The sequence below is a fragment of the Manis pentadactyla genome, chromosome 8, assembly GCF_030020395.1.
Source record: "Manis pentadactyla isolate mManPen7 chromosome 8, mManPen7.hap1, whole genome shotgun sequence".
Taxonomy (NCBI): domain Eukaryota; kingdom Metazoa; phylum Chordata; class Mammalia; order Pholidota; family Manidae; genus Manis; species Manis pentadactyla.
Window position 1 is genome coordinate 90683648 of NC_080026.1, and position 20563 is coordinate 90704210.

General features: G+C 38.8%; 1 protein-coding gene across 1 annotated transcript in view; it reads left to right on the forward strand.

The window, feature by feature from the left end:
* Positions 1-20563, forward strand: part of KIFBP (kinesin family binding protein) — a 63500-nt gene that overhangs the window by 9879 nt on the left and 33058 nt on the right. Inside the window, exon 2 of the mRNA XM_036923992.2 lies at positions 7888-7986. Coding sequence (XP_036779887.1) covers positions 7888-7986 — 99 coding nt within the window. The remainder of the gene's footprint in view (positions 1-7887; positions 7987-20563) is intronic.

A 20563-nucleotide genomic window follows, 5' to 3' on the forward strand; every position in this document is an offset into this window, starting at 1 on the left:
AGATCCAGCAATATATGGAAACAAATGACAACAACAACAGTAAGCCCCAACTTCTGTGGGACACAGCAAAAGCAGTCTTAAGAGGAAAGTATATAGCAATCCAAGCATATTTAAAAAAGGAAGAGCAATCCCAAATGAATGGTCTAATGTCACAATTATCGAAATTGGAAAAAGAAGAACAGATGAGGCCTAAGGTAAGCAGAAGGAGGGACATAATAACGATCAGAGAAGAAATCAATAAAATTGAGAAGAATAAAACAATAGCAAAAATCAATGAAACCAAGAGCTGGTTCTTTGAGAAAATAAACAAAATAGATAAGCCTCTAGCCAGACTTATTAAGAAGAAAAGACAGTCAACACAAATCAACAGTATCAGAAACGAGAAAGGAAAAATCATGACGGACCCCACAGAAATACAAAGAATTATTAGAGAATACGAAAACCTATATGCTAACAAGCTGGGAAACCTAGGAGAAATGGACCACTTCCTAGAAAAATACAACCTTCCAAGATTGACCCAGAACGAAACAGAAAATCTAAACAGACCAATTACCAGCAACGAAATTGAAGCAGTAATCAAAAAACTACCAAAGAACAAAACCCCCGGGCCAGATGGATTTACCTCGGAATTTTATCAGACATACAGGGAAGACATAATACCCATTCTCCTTAGAGTTTTCCAAAAAATAGAGGAGGAGGGGATACTCCCAAACTCATTCTATGAAGCTAACATCACCCTAATACCAAAACCAGGCAAAGACTCCACCAAAAAAGGAAACTACAGTCCAATATCCCTGACGAACGTAGATGCAAAAATACTCAACAAAATATTAGCAAACCGAATTCAAAAATACATCAAAAGGATCATACACCATGACCAAGTGGGATTCATCCCAGGGATGCAAGGATGGTACAACATTTGAAAGTCCATCAACATCATCCACCACATCAACAAAAAGAAGGACAAAAACCACATGATCATCTCCATAGATGCTGAAAAAGCATTTGACAAAGTTCAACATCCATTCATGATAAAAACTCTCAGCAAAATGGGAATAGAGGGCAAGTACTTCAACATAATAAAGGCCATCTATGATAAACCCACAGCCAACATTATATTGAACAGCGAGAAGCTGAAAGCATTTCCTCTGAGATCGGGAACTAGACAGGGATGCCCACTCTCCCCACTGTTATTTAACATAGTACTGGAGGTCCTAGCCACGGCAATCAGACAAAACAAAGAAATACAAGGAATCCAGATTGGTAAAGAAGAAGTTAAACTGTCACTATTTGCAGATGACATGATACTGTACATAAAAAACCCTGAAGACTCCACCCCAAAACTACTAGAACTGATATCGGAATACAGCAAAGTTGCAGGATACAAAATCAACACACAGAAATCTGTGGCTTTCCTATATACTAACAATGAACCAACAGAAAGAGAAATCAGGAAAACAACTCCATTCACAATTGCATCAAAAAAAATAAAATACCTGGGAATAAACCTAACCAAAGAAGTGAAAGACTTATACTCTGAAAACTACAAGTCACTCTTAAGAGAAATTAAAGGGGACACTAACAGATGGAAACTCATCCCATGCTCGTGGCTAGGAAGAAGTAATATCGTTAAAATGGCCATCCTGCCCAAAGCAATATACAGATTTGATGCAATCCCTATGAAACTACCAGCAACATTCTTCAATGAACCTGAACAAATAATTCAAAAATTCATATGGAAACACCAAAGACCCCGAATAGCCAAAGCAATCCTGAGAAAGAAGAATAAAGTAGGGCGGATCTCACTCCCCAACTTCAAGCTCTACTATAAAGCCATAGTAATCAAGACAATTTGGTACTGGCACAAGAACAGAGCCACAGACCAATGGAACAGACTAGAGAATCCAGACATTAACCCAGACATATATGGTCAATTAATATTTGATAAAGGAGCCATGGACATACAATGGCGAAATGACAGTCTCTTCAACAGGTGGTGCTGGCAAAACTGGACAGCTACATGTAGGAGAATGAAACTGGACCATTGTCTAACTCCATATACAAAAGTAAACTCAAAATGGATCAAAGACCTGAATGTAAGTCATGAAACCATTAAACTCTTGGAAGAAAACAGGCAAAAACCTCTTAGACATAAACATGAGTGAACTCTTCTTGAACATATCTCCCCAGGCAAGGAAAACAACAGCAAAAATGAGTAAGTGGGACTATATTAAGCTGAAAAGCTTCTGTACAGCAAAAGACACCATCAATAGAACAAAAAGGATCCCTGCAGTATGGGAGAATATATTTGAAAATGACACATCCGATAAAGGCTTGACGTCCAGAATATATAAAGAGCTCACACGCCTCAACAAACAAAAAACAAATAACCCAATTAAAAAATGGGCAGAGGAACTGAACAGACAGTTCTCCAAAAAAAGAAATACAGATGGCCAACAGACACATGAAAAGATGCTCCACATCGCTAATTATCAGAGAAATGCAAATTAAAACTACAATGAGGTACCACCTCACACCAGTAAGGATGGCTGCCATCCAAAAGACAAACAACAACAAATGTTGGCGAGGCTGTGGAGAAAGGGGAACCCTCCTACACTGCTGGTGGGAATAAGTTAGTTCAACCATTGTGGAAAGCAGTATGGAGGTACATCAAAATGCTCAAAACAGACTTACCATTTGACCCAGGATTTGCACTCCTAGGAATTTACCCTAAGAATGCAGCAATCAAGTATGAGAAAGATCAGTGCACCCCTATGTTTATCGCAGCACTATTTGCAATAACCAAGAATTGGAAGCAACCTAAATGTCCATCGATAGATGAATGGATAAAGAAGATGTGGTATTTATACACAATGGAATACTACTCAGCCACAAGAAAAGGGCAAATCCAATCATTTGCAGCCACATGGATGGAGCTGGAGGGTATTATGCTCAGTGAAACAAGCCAAGCAGAGAAAGAGAAATATGAAATGATTTCACTTATCTGTGGAGTATAAGAAGAAAGGAAAAACTGAAGGAACAAAATAGCAGCAGAATCACAGAACTCAAGAATGGACTAACAGGTACCAAAGGGAAAGGGACTGGGGAGGATGGGTGGTTAGGGAGGGATAAGGGAGGGGAGAAGTAGGGGGGTATTAAGATTAGCATGCATGGGGGGGTAGGAGAAAGGGGAGGGCTGTACAACACAGAGAAGGCAAGTAGTGATTCTACAACATTTTGCTATGCTGATGGACAGTGACTAAAGGGGTTTATAGGGGAGACCTGGTATAGGGGAGAGCCTAGTAAACATAATATTCGTCATGTAAGTGTAAATTAGTTATACCAAAAACAAAACAAAACAAAACAAAACAAAAGGGGGCAGTTCCTGTGTGGTAACCTCCATTGAGTTCTACACAAGGGTATAAAGGGCATATAAAAGTGTAGGCAAAGGGTCTGTTTGTGTTTATACAGAAGATCAAAGCCTAATTGGGCTACCCCGAAAATGAACTAAGATACGATATGAAAGAGAACTTCCAACATCAGCACTCTCTGGAAGACTCATGCCAGAAGATGATCATCAAAAAACCTCAACAAAGATCCACGCACTGCTACAGCTGTAGATGCACTCATCCCACCAGCTCCTGGACTTGCCATGGGAATGAAGGAGATATCTAAGGTGGCCTATGCATACAGTAAAACAGCAAATTTGACTGGATCTATACTGTTGGAACTCAACCAAGAATTAGGAGAAGTGCAAATTGTAGCGTTCCAAAATCTTACAACTACAGACTATTTACTGTTAAAAGAACATAAGGGATGTGAACATTCCCCAGGAATGGGTTGTTTTAATTTGTCTGATTTCTCTCAGACTGTTCAAGTTCAGTTGGACAATATCCACCATATCATAGATAAGTTTTTGCAAATGCCTAAGGTGCCTAACTGGTTTTCTTGGTTTCACTGGAGATGGCTGGTAATTACAGATATGCTTTGGTTATGTAACTATAGTCCTATTATGTTAATGTGTGTGTGCAATTTAAGTAGTAGCTTAAAACCTATACATGCTGAAGTTACTCTGCAAGATATGTCAAAGAAATAATCAATCTTCCCATGTTTTCTTCCGCCTCCTACTTCTATAGCTTTTCTTCTTACTTCCTAATTACAACCTTTAAATAGAATTCGTGCCTCATATCAAATTTACCGAGTATCATAATTCTTCCAAGTGGTAAAGATACCTCAAGACAAATGCTGGGCATAGAAGCCACAGGGCATAAATATGCGAAGAAGTAAAAAGCTAACCTTTTCAAACAATATTGCTTCTCTCTCACTTACCAACTTTACATTTCCCTGTATGGCCCCGGAAGATGACTGGTTAGCCAGAGACAGGTAAGATTCCTCAAGGGAGGAACAACCTAAGACAGGCACAGTCGCAGGGGGGTCATCAGGTGAGAAACTGGGGATCAACAGAGGTGAAGCTTAGAACCTCACCCCCCCTGTTCTGAGAGAAATCTTCTGCATACGTGGATGTTTTATTGCCCTTGTCTAGCTTGGATTAACACATAGTCCACAGGCACACACCTGATCATCTACATTTGCTCTCTTACAACACTAAACTATGTTTTCTACCTTTATCTTGTATCTACCTACCACTTCAGCATTTTATTAAAAATAATAATAATAAAGAGAGAAATGTGGTATCCACAGATAAATCAAGTATAAAAACCAAATGAGTATTCATATTTGAACTGACTGTTTATAGTTCATAATGCATGAGCAAAACCGAAAGTTTCTGTGATGACTGCCCTTGTACTGTTCACTATGTAACTTATTCATTATGTAAGAATTTGTTCTCCATGTAAGAACTTGTTTGTTATGCCTCAGAAGATTGGAGACTGACGAAAATTAGGCTTGGGGTGGATTAATGATTGTGTATTGAGCATTGACTCCCCTATACAGAATTTTATTGTTGTTAACAACCATTTGATCAATAAATATGAGAGATGCCCGCACAAAAAAATAAAAAAGGACAGACTTCCAATGGTAAAATAAATAAGTAACCGGGATGTAATGTATAGCATAAGGAATATAGTCAAGATATTGTAACAGCTTGGTAGGGTGATAGCTGGAACCTAGAATTATGTATATAAATGTTTTATCACTGTGTTGTACACTGGAAACTAATGTAATATTGTGCGTCAACTACCCTTCAATAAAAAATAATTATCAAAAAAAAACACTTTAAGAACATTAATACTATTAATTTTGAAAAATAAAATTAATTCTATGTCCCTTGCATGGTCCTTACCTTTAAGACATCAATAGGTTATGGTTCAAAAGACAAACCTTTGTCACTTCTAGATCAGGCATCTCTGGTTGGTTTAGTAATTGTCACACACCAGCATTGATGCTTTCTGTGGCACAATCCACCCTGGATCTGGCAGGCTAAATGCATCACCATCCCATCAAAATAGAGCCAGTGTGGCTAGCTAGTTCCTCGTACTAGGTAACTCTAGACTCTCTGGGCCATGAGCATAGGCTGGGGTTGGCCTTACTGGTGTCGTGGCCAGGTGGTTTCTCGAGGACTCTTATAACATTTTAAAAACTAAACCAGTTTGTCCCCTGCTACATAATAACTCTTTTATCAGGCTCTATAAATCAGACCTGTATATATAGTCAGAACTTGAGACTAACCACCTATAGCTTCCCATTTTTGTAAGAAGTAATTTGAACTAGAGAATGAGAGAAGGTGATTTGTGGATCCATTTCTAAGATCAGGAAATGATTATTAAGGGAGATTATATATACTCTCTGAGGTGGGGTAGGCAGAATAATCCGTAAGTTAATAGTGGGCCAGAGCCCTTCAGTCTTCTCCAGGCATCTGCAAAGACCTCTTAAGTAATACAGAGGAGAGAACTTCCCAGTCTCAATACCTTATAATTATGACCTATGGTTCTAGACATTAAGGACTGACAGATCAAATCACTTCAAAAAATTATAGATAAATTATGTGAAGCCAGAAGACCAGAGGTCACTGTTCCAGGGGAATGATCAAGTCCCCTTCATACTGTAGGGTTTCTAAACATTTTTGTGCCATGTGCACCTTTTACAGTCTGGTGAAGCCTATATTTCATAAAACAGTAATGATTTTAAATGTATAAAGTAAAATGTAAAGGGTTACAAAATAAATCAATATAGAAGGAAGTTATTGAAATCTTTTATAAAACAAATGTATAATATATATGTGCTCCTTTATTAACACATTAAATAACAATATCTAACATGTCTAATAACCTCCATAATTTAAAAATAGTGATGAATATAAATGGTATTTCAATATATCTGCAAACTGTAATATGAAGTTTTTTCACTTATATAGGTCACAAATCACAGATACTATAACAGTGTTGCATTTGTTTCCTTCATTCATAATTGTAAAATGCTAAACATAGCAGGACATAGCGAAGATAAATTTGTAATGTTTTCCCTATCTACATTCAGAGATTCTAAATTTTCTTCATGGATACCTATGGGTTAAGAATCTGCATTAAAAACTCTGCTTCCCTATACTGTTCCCTTCCTTAGGGAAGTAAGCAAAAGACAGAAGCCCAGCCTCAGAAGTGTCCTTGTGCCTGAAGGACTCTCCCCAGGGATGGGAAGTGGTCTAACCCCATTGTCTAATGGGGAGCTAGGTAGTTAATCTTGAGTTCCAACTATGTATACAGGTCTGATTTACCCTGTATAGAACCTGATAAAAGAGTTATTACATAGCGGGGGACAAACTGATTTAGTTTTTTAAATGTTATTTAGGGTATAACCCTAAATCTAGTTAACCTCTCCTTAGCACCTTCATGGTAGCAGAAGGAAGCTGGTGCTATGGCAATCAAAAGGACGTGATCAGTACAAGAAAAGACTCTTCAAATGAAGAATTTTTGTTGACTGTATATGTATTGTTTAAATTTTAACAATGTATAACCAAATGTTGTTTGAAATGGTAAACATCAGGAATCTGACTTAACTGATAAGGAAATGCATATAGCATCTTCAGATTTTTCATACCATATAATTTGAATTATTGTTATTTGAGAGCTCATCTCCCTTTTTTCAGGCTCAAACCAAACAGTGCCATTGAAAATGTTTCCTTTAAGAGGTCTCTGGAGACTGTAGACACTTGCTGGAGATTATAGATATTTTGAAAGCATTATATGTTTCTGGCTCATCTTTGTCTCTGTGTATACTAGTTATCTATTGTTGGTAACATATTACTTCCAGATTTAGCAGCTTGGAACAACAAACTTTTATTAAATCAGGAACCCAGGCATGGCTGAGCTGGTTGCCAGTGGCTCAAGGTCTCCTGTCAGATTGTTGGCCTGCGGGGGCTGCACTTGGAAGGCTCAGCCTGGGGAGGATCTGCTCCCATGTTCACTCTTGGAGCCGTTGGCAGGATTCTGTTCCTTAAACTGTTGGTTTTTAGGGCCTCAGTTCCTCGTCACGAGCCTGTCTGTAAGACGGCTTACAATGTGGCATTTGGCTTCCTTCAGTGAGAATAATGTGAGAGGCAGCACCCCAAGTGGAACCACAGTGTTTTGTAACCTACTTTTGGAAGAGACCTTCTGTCATTTTTGTCGTATTCTGTTAGAAGCAAGTCACTAAATCCAGCCCATACTTAGGGGAAAAAATTATACAAGGGCATGAATAGCAGGAGGCAGGGATCACTGGGGATCCATCTTACCATCTACCTCCCACACTACATTAGAACAATGTTATTATGAACAATTAATTCATTGTTAGACCCAGTACTATTTGATAGGTAAATATCAACTTTGAAACTCTGAAAGTTACTTTAATTGGAAGATACATATTGTCATTATTTATTTCTCTTTTATTTTCCAGAATAACCTGGGTATCTTGTGGTCTGAAAGAGAAGAAATTGAAACTGCACAAGCTTACCTAGAATCATCAGAAGCGCTATATAATCAGTATATGAAAGAGGTATGTTGCATGTCAGATAAGTTTTAAGTTTTGACTGAAGCTCATTAAAAGTTGATAGTAAAAATTCCTCACTCTTAATATCAGTATGTGACCTCGGTATACTCAGGGACCTCTCTATAGAGATATCTAGGTGGTCACCTAGTAGTTCAAATCATTTTATTAAAGACTTCAGAGTTCTTAAAAATAATCCTTGGATAGGTCTGATGGCAACCTTGGTCCAGATATAACTGTGTAGGAAACATTATTCTAATGTTAACCTAAAATATTTGCATGTTTTCTTTTATGACATAAAAATTCTATTTTGAGCTCCACTGATAATGGCAGTGCTTACAGGAAAGCAATCAGCTACTTAAGGAAAGTATTTGGAATCTTTGTGGTTCTCAAATTTCAGCACACATCACAATTGCTGGGAAGCTTGCTGGAACAGAATGCTCGTTGGTCGTTGGGCGGGTTGCCTGGAGGTCTGAGTTGGATGCTGGGTGATGCGGCTGCTGCTGATATGGGTACTGCACTGTGAGAACCACTGTTTCAGGGTGGTGGGTTTCAGTGATTTTTTTTTTTGTAAACTTGTGAAATGCAGTATGTAAAAACTTACTGAGCTGCTCTGGTTAAGCAAGTCGGAGAGACCCTCAGCCCAGTCCCCACAGATACCTTCCTTGCTCCCCACTGTGGTAGTACTAAAGGGGTGCCATGGAACTACTAGGACTTTTGAGAGCCTAGATTGAAAACTTGTAGCTTGGAGAGTCACAGCCCTACAAAGGTGACAAACAACTGTGTTACCATCCATTTCCATAATAAATTTTACCTTCTAAAATTCAGCAGTCTGGAGGAGGCTGTGCCTGTGTGGGGCCGGGGGAAATCTCTGCACCTTCTGCTTAGTTTTGCTGTGAACCTAAAACCACCCTAAAAAACAGTCTATTTTAAACAAACAACAAAAAAGGTTGGCAGTCTTCTAACATTAAAATGCATTTTTAAAATTTCATTTTGTTTTGAGGCTATGTAACCAGATTTTTTTTTTTTTGATAGGGTATCTCTCATATTTATTGATCATATGGTTGTTAACAACAATAAAATTCTGTATAGGGGACTCAATGCACAATCATTAATCAACCCCAAGCCTAATTCTCAACAGTCTCCAATCTTCTGAAGCATAACGAACAAGTTTTTACATGGTGAACAAGTTCTTACATAGTGAACAAGTTCTTACATGGTGGACAGTGCAAGGGCAGTCATCACAGAAACTTTCGGTTTTGATCACGCATCATGAACTACAAACAATCAGGTCAATTATGATTATTCGTTTGATTTTTATACTTGATTTATATGTGAATCCCACATTTCTCCCTTATTATTATTATTATTATTATTATTTTTTTTTTGATAAAATGCTGAAGTGGTAGGTAGATGCAAGATAAAGGTAGAAAAACATAGTTTAGTGCTGTAAGAGGGCAAATGTATATGATCAGGTGTGTGCCTATAGACTAAGTATTAATCCAAGCTAGACAAGGGCAACAAAATATCCACGGATGCAGAAGATTTCTCTCAAAACAGGGGAGGGTGAGATTCTAAGCCTCATCTCTGTTGATCCCCAATTTCTCACCTGATGGCCCCCCTGTGACTGTGCCTGTCTTAGGTTGTTCCTCCCTTGAGGAATCTTACCCGTCTCTGGCTAACCAGTCATCTTCCGGGGCCATACAGGGAAATGTAAAGTTGGTAAGTGAGAGAGAAGCAATATTGTTTGAAAAGGTTAGCTTTTTACTTCTTTGCAGATTTATGCCCTGTGGCTTCTATGCCCAGCATTTGTCTTGAGGTATCTTTACCACTTTAATACTCGGTAATTTCGATATGAGGCATGAATTCTACTTAGGGGTTGTAATTATGAAGGAAGAAGAAAAGCTATAGAAGTAGCAGACAGAAGAAAACATGGGAAGATTGATTATTTCTTTGACATATCTTCTTGTAGTTTAACATAAGCGTGTATAGGTTTTAAATTACTAATTAAATTGCATGCACACATTAACATAATAGGAATACAGCTATATAACCAAAGCAGACCTACAATTACCGGCCATATCCAGTGAAACCAAGAAAACCAGTTAGGCACCCTAGGCATTTGTGAAAACTTATTAATGATATGATGGATATTGTCTAACTGAATTTGAATAGTTTGAGAAAAATCAGACAAATTAAAACAACACATTCCTGGTAACTGTTCACATTCCATATGTTCTTTTAACAGTAGATAGTCTATAGTCGCAAGATTTTGGAGCGCTGCAACTTGCACTTCTCCTAATTCTTCGTTGAGTTCCGACAATATAGATCCAGTCAAATTTGTTGTTTCACTGTATGCACAGGCCAGCTTAGATATCTCCTTCTTCATTCCAATGGCAAGTCCAGGAACCGATGGGATGAATGCAGCTACAACTGCAACAGCACCAGGATCTTTGTTGAAGTTTTTTGATGATCATCTTCTGGAATGACTCTTCCAGAAAATGTTGATGTTGGAAGTTCTTCATATCGTATCTTAATTTATTTTCTGGGTAGCCAAATTAGTCTGTATAAACACAAACAAACCCTTTGCCCACACTTGGATATGCCCTTTATACCATTGTGAAGGACTTATTGGAGGTCACCACACAGGAACTGCTTTTTTTTTTTTAAGAGAAAGGAATATTTTTAGAAAAATGTACTTCCATAGCTGATCATCTGACACCCTTTAAATGATCAAAATTAAGGATATTTAAAGCATGCATTAATCGGTGATTTGCAGTTAGTTTTATCCTATCAGGGAGTAATCCCCCTTTTCTTTCTTTTTTTTTTTTGTTATCATTAATCTACAATTACATGAAGAACATTATGTTTACTAGGCTCTCCCCTATACCAGGTCCCCCCACAAACCCCTTACAGTCACTGTCCATCAGCATAGCAAAATGTTGTAGAATCACTACTTGTCTTCTCTGTGTTGTACAGCCTTCCCCTTTCTCCCCCCCATTATGCATGCTAATCATAATTCCCCCTTTCTTCTCCCCCACCCCTTATCCCTCCCTACCCACCCATCCTCCCCAGTCCCTTTCCCTTTGGTACCTGTTAGTCCATTCTTGGGTTCTGTGATTCTGCTGCTGTTTTGTTCCTTCAGTTTTTCCTTTGTTCTTTTTTTTTTTTTTTGTAGATAATTATTTTTTGTTGAAGGGTAGTTGACGCACAGTATTACATTACATTAGTTTCAGGTGTACAACACAGTGATAAAACATTTATATACATAATTCTAGGTTCCAGCTATCACCCTACCAAGCTGTTACAATATCTTGACTATATTCCTTATGCTATACATTACATCCCGGTTACTTATTTATTTTACCATTGGAAGTCCTTTTTTTTTTTTTTTTTTTTTTTTGTGAGGGCATCTCTCATATTTATCGATCAAATGGTTGTTAACAACAATAAAATTCTGTATAGGGGAGTCAATGCTCAATGCACAATCATTAATCCACCCCAAGCCTAATTTTCATCAGTCTCCAATCTTCTGAGGCATAACAAACAAGTTCTTACATGGAGAACAAATTCTTACATAATGAATAAGTTACATAGTGAACAGTACAAGGGCAGTCATCACAGAAACTTTCGGTTTTGCTCATGCATTATGAACTCTAAACAGTCAGTTCAAATATGAATACTCATTTGGTTTTTATACTTGATTTATATGTGGATACCACATTACTCTCTTTATTATTATTATTATTTTTAATAAAATGCTGAAGTGGTAGGTAGATACGAGATAAGGGTAGAAAACATAGTTTAGTGTTGTAAGAGAGCAAATGTAGATGATCAGGTGTGTGCCTGTAGACTGTGTGTTAATCCAAGCTAGACAAGGGCAATAAAACATCCACGTATGCAGAAGATTTCTCTCAGAACGGGGGGGTGAGGTTCTAAGCCTCACCTCTGTTGATCCCCAATTTCTCACCTGATGACCCCCCTGCAACTGTGCCTGTCTTAGGTTGTTCCTCCCTTGAGGAATCTTACCCGTCTCTGGCTAACCAGTCATCTTTCGGGGCCATACAGGGAAATGTAGAATTGGTAAGTGAGAGAGAAGCAATATTGTTTGAAAAGGTTAGCTTTTTACTTCTTTGCAGATTTATGCCCTGTGGCTTCTATGCCCAGCATTTGTCTTGAGGTATCTTTACCACTTGGAAGAATTATGATACTCGGTAAATTTGATATGAGGCACGAATTCTATTTAAGGGTTGTAATTAGGAAGGAAGAAGAAAAGCTATAGAAGTAGGAGGCGGAAGAAAACATGGGAAGATTGATTATTTCTTTGACATATCTTCTTATAGAGTAACTTCAGCATGTATAGGTTTTAAGCTACTACTTAAATTGCGCACACACATTAACATAATAGGAGTATAGTTACATAACCAAAGCATATCTGTAATTACCAGCCATCTCCAGTGAAACCAAGAAAACCAGTTAGGCACCTTAGGCATTTGCAAAAACTTATCTATGACATGGTGGATATTGTCCAACTGAACTTGAACAGTCTGAGAGAAATCAGACAAATTAAAACAACCCATTCCTGGGGAATGTTCACATCCCTTATGTTCTTTTAACAGTAAATAGCCTGTAGTTGTAAGATTTTGGAACGCTACAATTTGCACTTCTCCTAATTCTTGGTTGAGTTCCAACAGTATAGATCCAGTCAAATTTGTTGTTTTACTGTATGCATAGGCCAGCTTAGATATCTCCTTCATTCCCATGGCAAGTCCAGGAGCTGGTGGGATGAGTGCATCTACAGCTGTAGCAGTGCGTGGATCTTTGTTGGAGTTTTTTGATGATCATCTTCTGGCATGAGTCTTCCAGAGAGTGCTGATGTTGGAAGTTCTTTTTCATATCGTATCTTAGTTGATTTTCGGGGTAGCCCAATTAGGCTTTGATCGTCTGTATAAACACAAACAGACCCTTTGCCTACACTTTTATATGCCCTTTATACCCTTGTGTAGAACTCATTGGAGGTTACCACACAGGAGCTGTTTTGTTTTGTTTTTGGTATCACTAATCTACACTTATATGACGAATATTATGTTTACTAAGCTCTCCCCTATACCAGGTCTCCCCTATAAACCCCTTTACAGTCACTGTCCATCAGCATAGCAAAATGTTGTAGAATCACTACTTGCCTTCTCTGTGTTGTACAGCCCTCCCTTTTCTCCTACCCCCCCATGCATGCTAATCTTAATACCCCCCTACTTCTCCCCCCACTTATCCCTCCCTAACCACCCATCCTCCCCAGTCCCTTTACCTTTGGTACCTGTTAGTCCATTCTTGAGTTCTGTGATTCTGCTGCTGTTTTGTTCCTTCCGTTTTTGCTTTGTTCTTATACTCCACAGATGAGTGAAATCATTTGGTATTTGTCTTTCTCTGCTTGGCTTATTTCACTGACCATAATACCCTCTAGCTCCATCCATGTTGTTGCAAATGGTACGATTTGTTTTCTTCTTATGACTGAATAATATTCCATTGTATATATGTACCACATCTTCTTTATCCATTCTTCTGCTGATGGACACTTAGGTCGCTTCCAATTCTTGGCTATTGTAAATAGTGCTGCAATAAACATAGGGGTGCATATGTCTTTTTCAAACTTGAGTGCTGCATTCTTAGGGTAAATTCTTAGGAGTGGAATTCCTGGGTCAAATGGTAAGTCTATTTTGAGCATTTTGAGGAACCTCGATACTGCTTTCCACATTGGTTGAACTAATTTACATTCCCACCAGCAGTGTAGGAGGGTTCCCCTTTCTCCACAACCTCGCCAACATTTGTTGTTGTTTGTCTTTTGGATGGCAGCCATCCTTACTGGTGTGAGGTGATATCTCATTGTGGTTTTCATTTGCATTTCTCTGATAATTAGTGATGTGGAGCATCTTTTCATGTGTCTGTTGGCCATCTGTATTTCTTTTTTGGAGAACTGTCTGTTCAGTTCCTCTGCCCATTTTTTAATTGGATTATTTGTTTTTTGTTTGTTGAGGTGGGTGAGCTCTTTATATATTTTGGACATCAAGCCTTTATCGGATCTGTTATTTACAAATATATTCTCCCGTACTGTAGGGTACCTTTTTGTTCTATTGATGGTGTCTTTTGCTGTACAGAAGCTTTTCAGCTTAATATAATCCCACTTGTTCATTTTTGCTGTTGTTTTCCTTGCCCGGGGAGATATGTTCAAGAAGAGGTCACTCATGTTTATGTCTAAGAGATTTTTGCCTATGTTTTTTTCTAAGAGTTTTATGGTTTCATGACTTACATTCAGGGCTTTGATCCATTTTGAATTTACTTTTGTGTATGGGGTTAGACAATGGTCCGGTTTCATTCTCCTACATGTAGCTGTCCAGTTTTGCCAGCACCAACTGTTGAAGAGACTGTCATTTCGCCATTGTATGTCCATGGCTCCTTTATCAAATATTAATTGACCATACATGTTTGGGTTAATGTCTGGAGTCTCTAATCTGTTCCACTGGTCTGTGGCTCCGTTCTTGTGTCAGTACCAAATTGTCTTGATTACTATGGCTTTGTAGTAGAGCTTGAAGTTGGGGAGTGAGATCCCCCCTACTTTATTCTTCTTTCTCAGGATTGCTTTGGCTATTCGGGTTCTTTGGTGTTTCCATATGAATTTTTGAACTATTTGTTCCAGTTCATTGAAAAATGTTGCTGGTAATTTGATTGGGATTGCATCAAATCTGTATATTGCTTAGGGCAGGATGGCCATTTTGACGATATTAATTCTTCCTAGCCACGAGCATGGGATGAGTTTCCATTTGTCAGTGTCACCTTTAATTTCTCTTAAGAGTGACTTGTAGTTTTCAGGGTATAGGTCTTTCACTTCTTTGGTTAGGTTTATTCCTAGGTATTTTATTCTTTTTGATGCAATTGTGAATGGAGTTGTTTTCCTGATTTCTCTTTCTATTGGTTCATTATTAGTGTATAGGAAAGCCACAGAGTTCTGTGTGTTAATTTTGTATCCTGCAACTTTGCTGTATTCCGATATCAGTTCTAATAGTTTTGGAGTGGAGTCTTTAGGGTTTTTTATGTACAATATCATGTCATCTGCCAATAGTGACAGTTTAACTTCTTTACCAATCTGGATTCCTTGTATTTCTTTGTTTTGTCTGATTGCCGTGGCTAGGAGCTCCAGTACTATGTTAAATAACAGTGGGAAGAGTGGGCATCCCTGTCTTGTTCCCGATCTCAGAGGAAAAGCTTTCAGCTTCTCGCTGTTCAGTATAATGTTGGCTGTGGGTTTATCATGTATGGACTTTATTATGTTGAGGTACTTGCCCTCTATACCCATTTTGCTGAGAGTTTTTATCATGAATGGATGTTGAATTTTGTCAAATGCTTTTTCAGCATCTATGGAGATGATCATGTGGTTTTTGTCCTTCTTTTTGTTTATGGATTTTCGAATGTTGTACCATCCTTGCATCCCTTGGATGAATCCCACTTGGTCATGGTGTATGATCCTTTTGATATATTTTTGAATTCAGTTTGCTAATATTGTATTGAGTATTTTTGCATCTACATTCATCAGGGATATTGGTCTGTAATTTTCTTTTTTGGTGTGGTCTTTGCCTGGTTTTGGTATTAGGGTGATGTTGGCTTCATAGAAAGAGTTTGGGAGTATTCCCTCCTCTTCTATTTTTTGGAAAACTTTAAGGAGAATGGGTATTATGTCTTCTCTCTGTGTCTGATAAAATTCCGAGGTAAATCCGTCTGACCCGGGGGTTTTGTTCTTGGGTAGTTTTTTGATTACCGTTTCAATTTCTTTGCTCGTAATTGGTTTGTTTAACTTTTGTGTTTCTTCCTTGGTCAGTCTTGGAAGGTTGTATTTTTCTAGGAAGTTGTCCATTTCTTCTAGGTTTTCCAGCTTGTTGGCATATAGGTTTTCATAGTAGTCTTTAATAATTCTTTGTATTTCTGTGGAGTCTGTCATGATTTTTCCATTCTCATTTCTGATTCTGTTGATTTGTGTTGATTCTCTTTTTCTCTTAATAAGTTTGGCTAGAGGCTTGTCTATTTTGTTTATTTTCTCAAAGAACCAGCTCTTGGTTTCATTGATTTTTGCTATTGTTTTATTCTTCTCAATTTTGTTTATTTCTTTGATCTTTATTATGTCCCTCCTTCTGCTGACTTTAGGCCTGATTTGTTCTTCTTTTTCCAGTTTCGATAATTGTGATGTTAGACTATTCATTTGGGATTGTTCTTCCTTCTTCAAGTGTGCCTGGATCGCTATATACTTTCCTCTTAAGACTGCTTTTGCTGCATCCCACAGAAGCTGGGGCTTTGTGTTGTTGTTGTCATTTGTTTCCATATATTGCTGGATCTCCATTTTAGTTTGGTCATTGATCCATTGATTATTTAGGAGCATGTTGTTAAACCTCCATGTGTTTGTGGGCCTTTTTGCTTTCTTTGCGCAATTTAGTTCTAGTTTTATACCTCTATGGTCTGAGAAGTTGGTTGGTAGAATTTCAGTCTTTTTGAATTTACTGAGGCTCTTTTTGTGGCCTAGTATGTGGTCTATTCTGGAAAATGTTCCATGTGCATTTGAGAAGAATGTGTATCCTATTGCTTTTGGATGTAGAGTTCTATAGATGTCTATTAGGTCCATCTGTTCTAGTGTGTTGTTCTGTGCCTCTGTGTCCTTACTTATATTCTGTCCGGTGGATCTATCCTTTGGGGTGAGTGGCGTGTTGAAGTCTCCTAAAATGTATGCATTGCATTCTGTTTCCTCCTTTAGTTCTGTTAGTATTTGTTTCACATATGCTGGTGCTCCTGTGTTGGGTGCATATATATTTATAATGGTTATATCCTCTTGTTGGACTGAGCTCTTTATCATTATATTTATCTTTATCCTTCTTTATCTCTTGTTACTTTCTTTGTTTTGAAGTCAATTTTGTCTGATACTAGAACTGTAACACCTGCTTTTTTCTCCCTGTTGTTTGCATGAAATATCTTTTTCCATCCCTTGACTTTTAGTCTGTGAATGTCTTTGGGTTTAAGGTGAGTCTCTTGTAAGCAGCATATAGATGGGTGTTGCTTTTTTTTTATCCCTTCTGTTACTCTGTGTTTTTTAGGTGGTGCATTCAGTCCATTTACATTTAGGGTGGTTATTGAAAGATATGTACTTATTGCCATTGCAGGCTTTAGGTTCATGGTTACCAAAGGTTCAAGATTAGCCTCTTTAGTATCTTACTGTCTAACTTAACTCGCTTATTGAGGTGTTATAAACACTGTCTGGTGATTCTTTATTTCTCTCCCTTCTTATTCCTCCTCCTCCATTCTTTATATGTTGGTTGTTTTATTCTGTGCTCTTTTGTGTTTCCTTTAACTGCTTTTGTGGGTAATTGATTTAATTTTTTGGCTTTAGTTAGTATTTGGTTGGTCTGCTTTCTTTGCTGTGATTTTATTTTCTCTGGTGACATCTATTTAGTCTTAGGAGTGCTCCCATCTAGAGCAGTCCCTCTAAAATACCCTGTTGAGGTGGTTTGTGGGAGGCAAATTCCATGAACTTTAGCTTGTCTGGGAATTGTTTAATCCCTCCTTCATATTTAAATGATAATTGTGCTGGATACAGTATTCTTGATTCAATGCCCTTCTGTTTTATTGCAATAAATATATCATGCCATTCTCTTCTGGCCTGTACAGTTTCTGTTGAGAAGTCTGATGATAACCTGATGGGTTTTTCTTTGTAGGTGACCTTTTTCCTTTCTCTAGCTCCCTTTAAAACTCTGTCCTTGTCCTTGGTCTTTGCCATTTTAATTATTATGTGTCTTGGTGTTGTCCTCCTTGGGTTCCTTCTGTTGGGAGTTCTGTGTACTTCCGTGGTCTGATCGATTATTTCCTCCCCCAGTTTGGGGAAGTTTTCAGCAACTATTTCTTCAAATACACTTTCTATCCCTTTTTCTCTCTCTTCTTCTTTTGGTACCCCTATAATACGGATATTGTTCCTTTTGGATTGGTCACACAGTTCTCTTAATATTGTTTCATTCCTGGAGATCCTTTTTTCTCTCTCTGCCTCACCTTCTCTGTGTACCTGTTCTCTGATTTCTATTCCATTAATGGCCTCTTGCACCTCATCCAGTCTGCTCTTAAGTCCTTCCAGAGTTAGTTTCATTTCTGTAATCTCCTTCCGGACTTCATCCTTTAGCTCTTGCATATTTCTCTGAATATCCATCAGCGTCGTTATGACCTTCATTTTGAATTCTTTTTCAGGGACATTGGTTAGGTCTATCTCCCCAGATTCCCTCTCAGGGGATGATGGCTGTGTTAGTCTAGTCTGGGTCAAATTCTTCTGCCTTTTCGTGGCGATAGAGGTAGTTGTGGGGAGCTGGCGCGTGTGTTGGCTGGGAGAATGTCCCTTCTTGCTGCTTTGTGCCCTTCCTCTCCTGGGAGAACAGCGACCCTAGCGGCTTGTTCTGGACAGCTGCGCGCAGATGGGGTGTCTGATTCTTGCCCAGCCGCTGTGGAAGAAGCTCTGCCCAGTTGCTGTGGGCGTGGCTGCTGCTGCTATGGCAGAGTCGCGCTGGAGGAGGAATGGCGGGAGGCTTTATCACCGTGTAGGGCCTCCGAGCTGCGCTGCTGCCCAGGGGGTTGGGGCCCCCCGGAGTTCCCCGGGATTTCCATTTACTGGGCTGATTGCACTGGGGCGCTTCTGTCCAGCTGTGAGGTCCCTGTCCCTTTAAGATTTTCAAAGTTCACTTGCTTTTATTTTGTCCCAGGGGTGACAGCTGCGGCGACCTGCTCACAGGTCTTACTGTCCTGTTTCCCTCATATCCAGCACCCCGTGCACTGTGTGTCTGCGCTCCTGTGCAGATGGCTAGGGCTGGGTATTATTTAGCAGTCCTGGGCACCCTCTCCCTCCCCACTCCGACTCCTCTCCTCCTGCTGGGAGCTGGGGTGAGGGGCGCTTGGTCCCGCTGGGCTGTGGCTTGTATCTTACCCCCTTCATGAGGCTCTGGGTTCTCGCAGGTGTAGATGTAGCCTGGCTGTTGTCCTGTATCTTCTGGTCTCTCTTTTAGGAATAGTTGTATTTGTTGTATTTTCAAAAATATATATGGTTTTGGGAGGTGATTGCTGCTGCTCTACTCATGCCGCCATCTTGGCTCCTGATATTCTTCTCTTGTTATTTGATGGACTTATTTAGTATTGTGATTGGACTTTTCTTTCTTTTTTTTGTATCTATTGTAGGCTTTAGTTTTGTAGTTACCAAAGGTTCAAGGATAGCTTCCTTACTATGTAACAGTCTATCTTAAATTGCTGATTACTCTATTTCACAGACAGTCTAGAGGGTTTTTTTCCTTTTCCTTCTCTTCCACATTTTATTAAGTGTCATATTCTGTACTTTTTGTGTATCCCTTGACTGATTTTGTGAGTAGCTGATTTTGATTTTGTTTTAATTTCATACTTTCTTGGTCATACAATTAATTGTTGGTCATACAATCATACAATTAATTGATCTACTGTCTTTACTGTGGGTTCATTTTCACTTGTGAAAGCTATTTAGCTTTCTGAACATTTCCATCTACAGCAGTCTCTTTAACATATACTGTATGGCTGGCTTAGTGGTGGTCAATTCCTTCATCTTTTCTTTATCTGAAAATTGTTTAATCCCTGCTTCTAATTTAATAGCCTGATCAGATTTCCTTTATAAGTAGTCTTTTTTCTCTCTCCTTATCCTTGATATTTGCCATTTTAATTATTATATGTCTTGGTGTTATCTTTCTTGGGTACCTTTTGTTAGGGGATATCTGTGCTTCCATGACCTAATGTCTATTTTCTGTCCCAGATTGGGGAAGTTTTCAGCAATTATTTCCTCAGAGAGACTTTCTATCCCTTTGTCTTCCTCCTGTCCTTCTTGTACCCCTATTCTGTGCATATTGTTCCGTTTGGATTGGTCACACAGCTCTCTTATTTTTCATTCTTAGCAATCCTTTTTTCTCTCTGTTTTTCAGCTTCATTGTTTTCTTGCTCCCTAATTTCAAATCATTTACAACTTCTTCAATCTGTGAAGTCTGCCATTAAATCCCTCCATTGTATGTTTCATTTCAGATACTGTATTCTTCAGTTTTGAGTGGTTCTTTTGCAGATTGTCTGTCTTTTTGTTGAGGTCTTCCCTGAGATCTTGAATATTTTTCTGTAGATCCATGAGCATGTTTATGACTTTTACTTTGAAGTCTTTATTAAGAAGATTGGTGCTTTCACTTTCATTTATCCCTCTTTCTGGTGTCTTTGTCTTGTATTTCTTCCTGCGTGTTAGATGGGTCTGCTGCTTCCTGACCTGTGGAATAATAGCTTTATGAAGGAGGCACCCTCTAGTGCCCAGAAGCTCAAGACTCCTAACTTTCCAGTGTGGGAGCCTCAGCTGTTGGCATGCAGTAGATGGGGCTGCCTTTCCATGTGGCTTGTAGTGGTCTGATTCATGGCAGGCAGTTTGCTTTGGCTGCTCCTATGTGGTCAGCGCAGAAGCCTCTGCTGGAGTTGCTGTGGGTGGGGCCACCCTCTGACTGGCCTGCAGCAATGGCAGGGCTGCAGT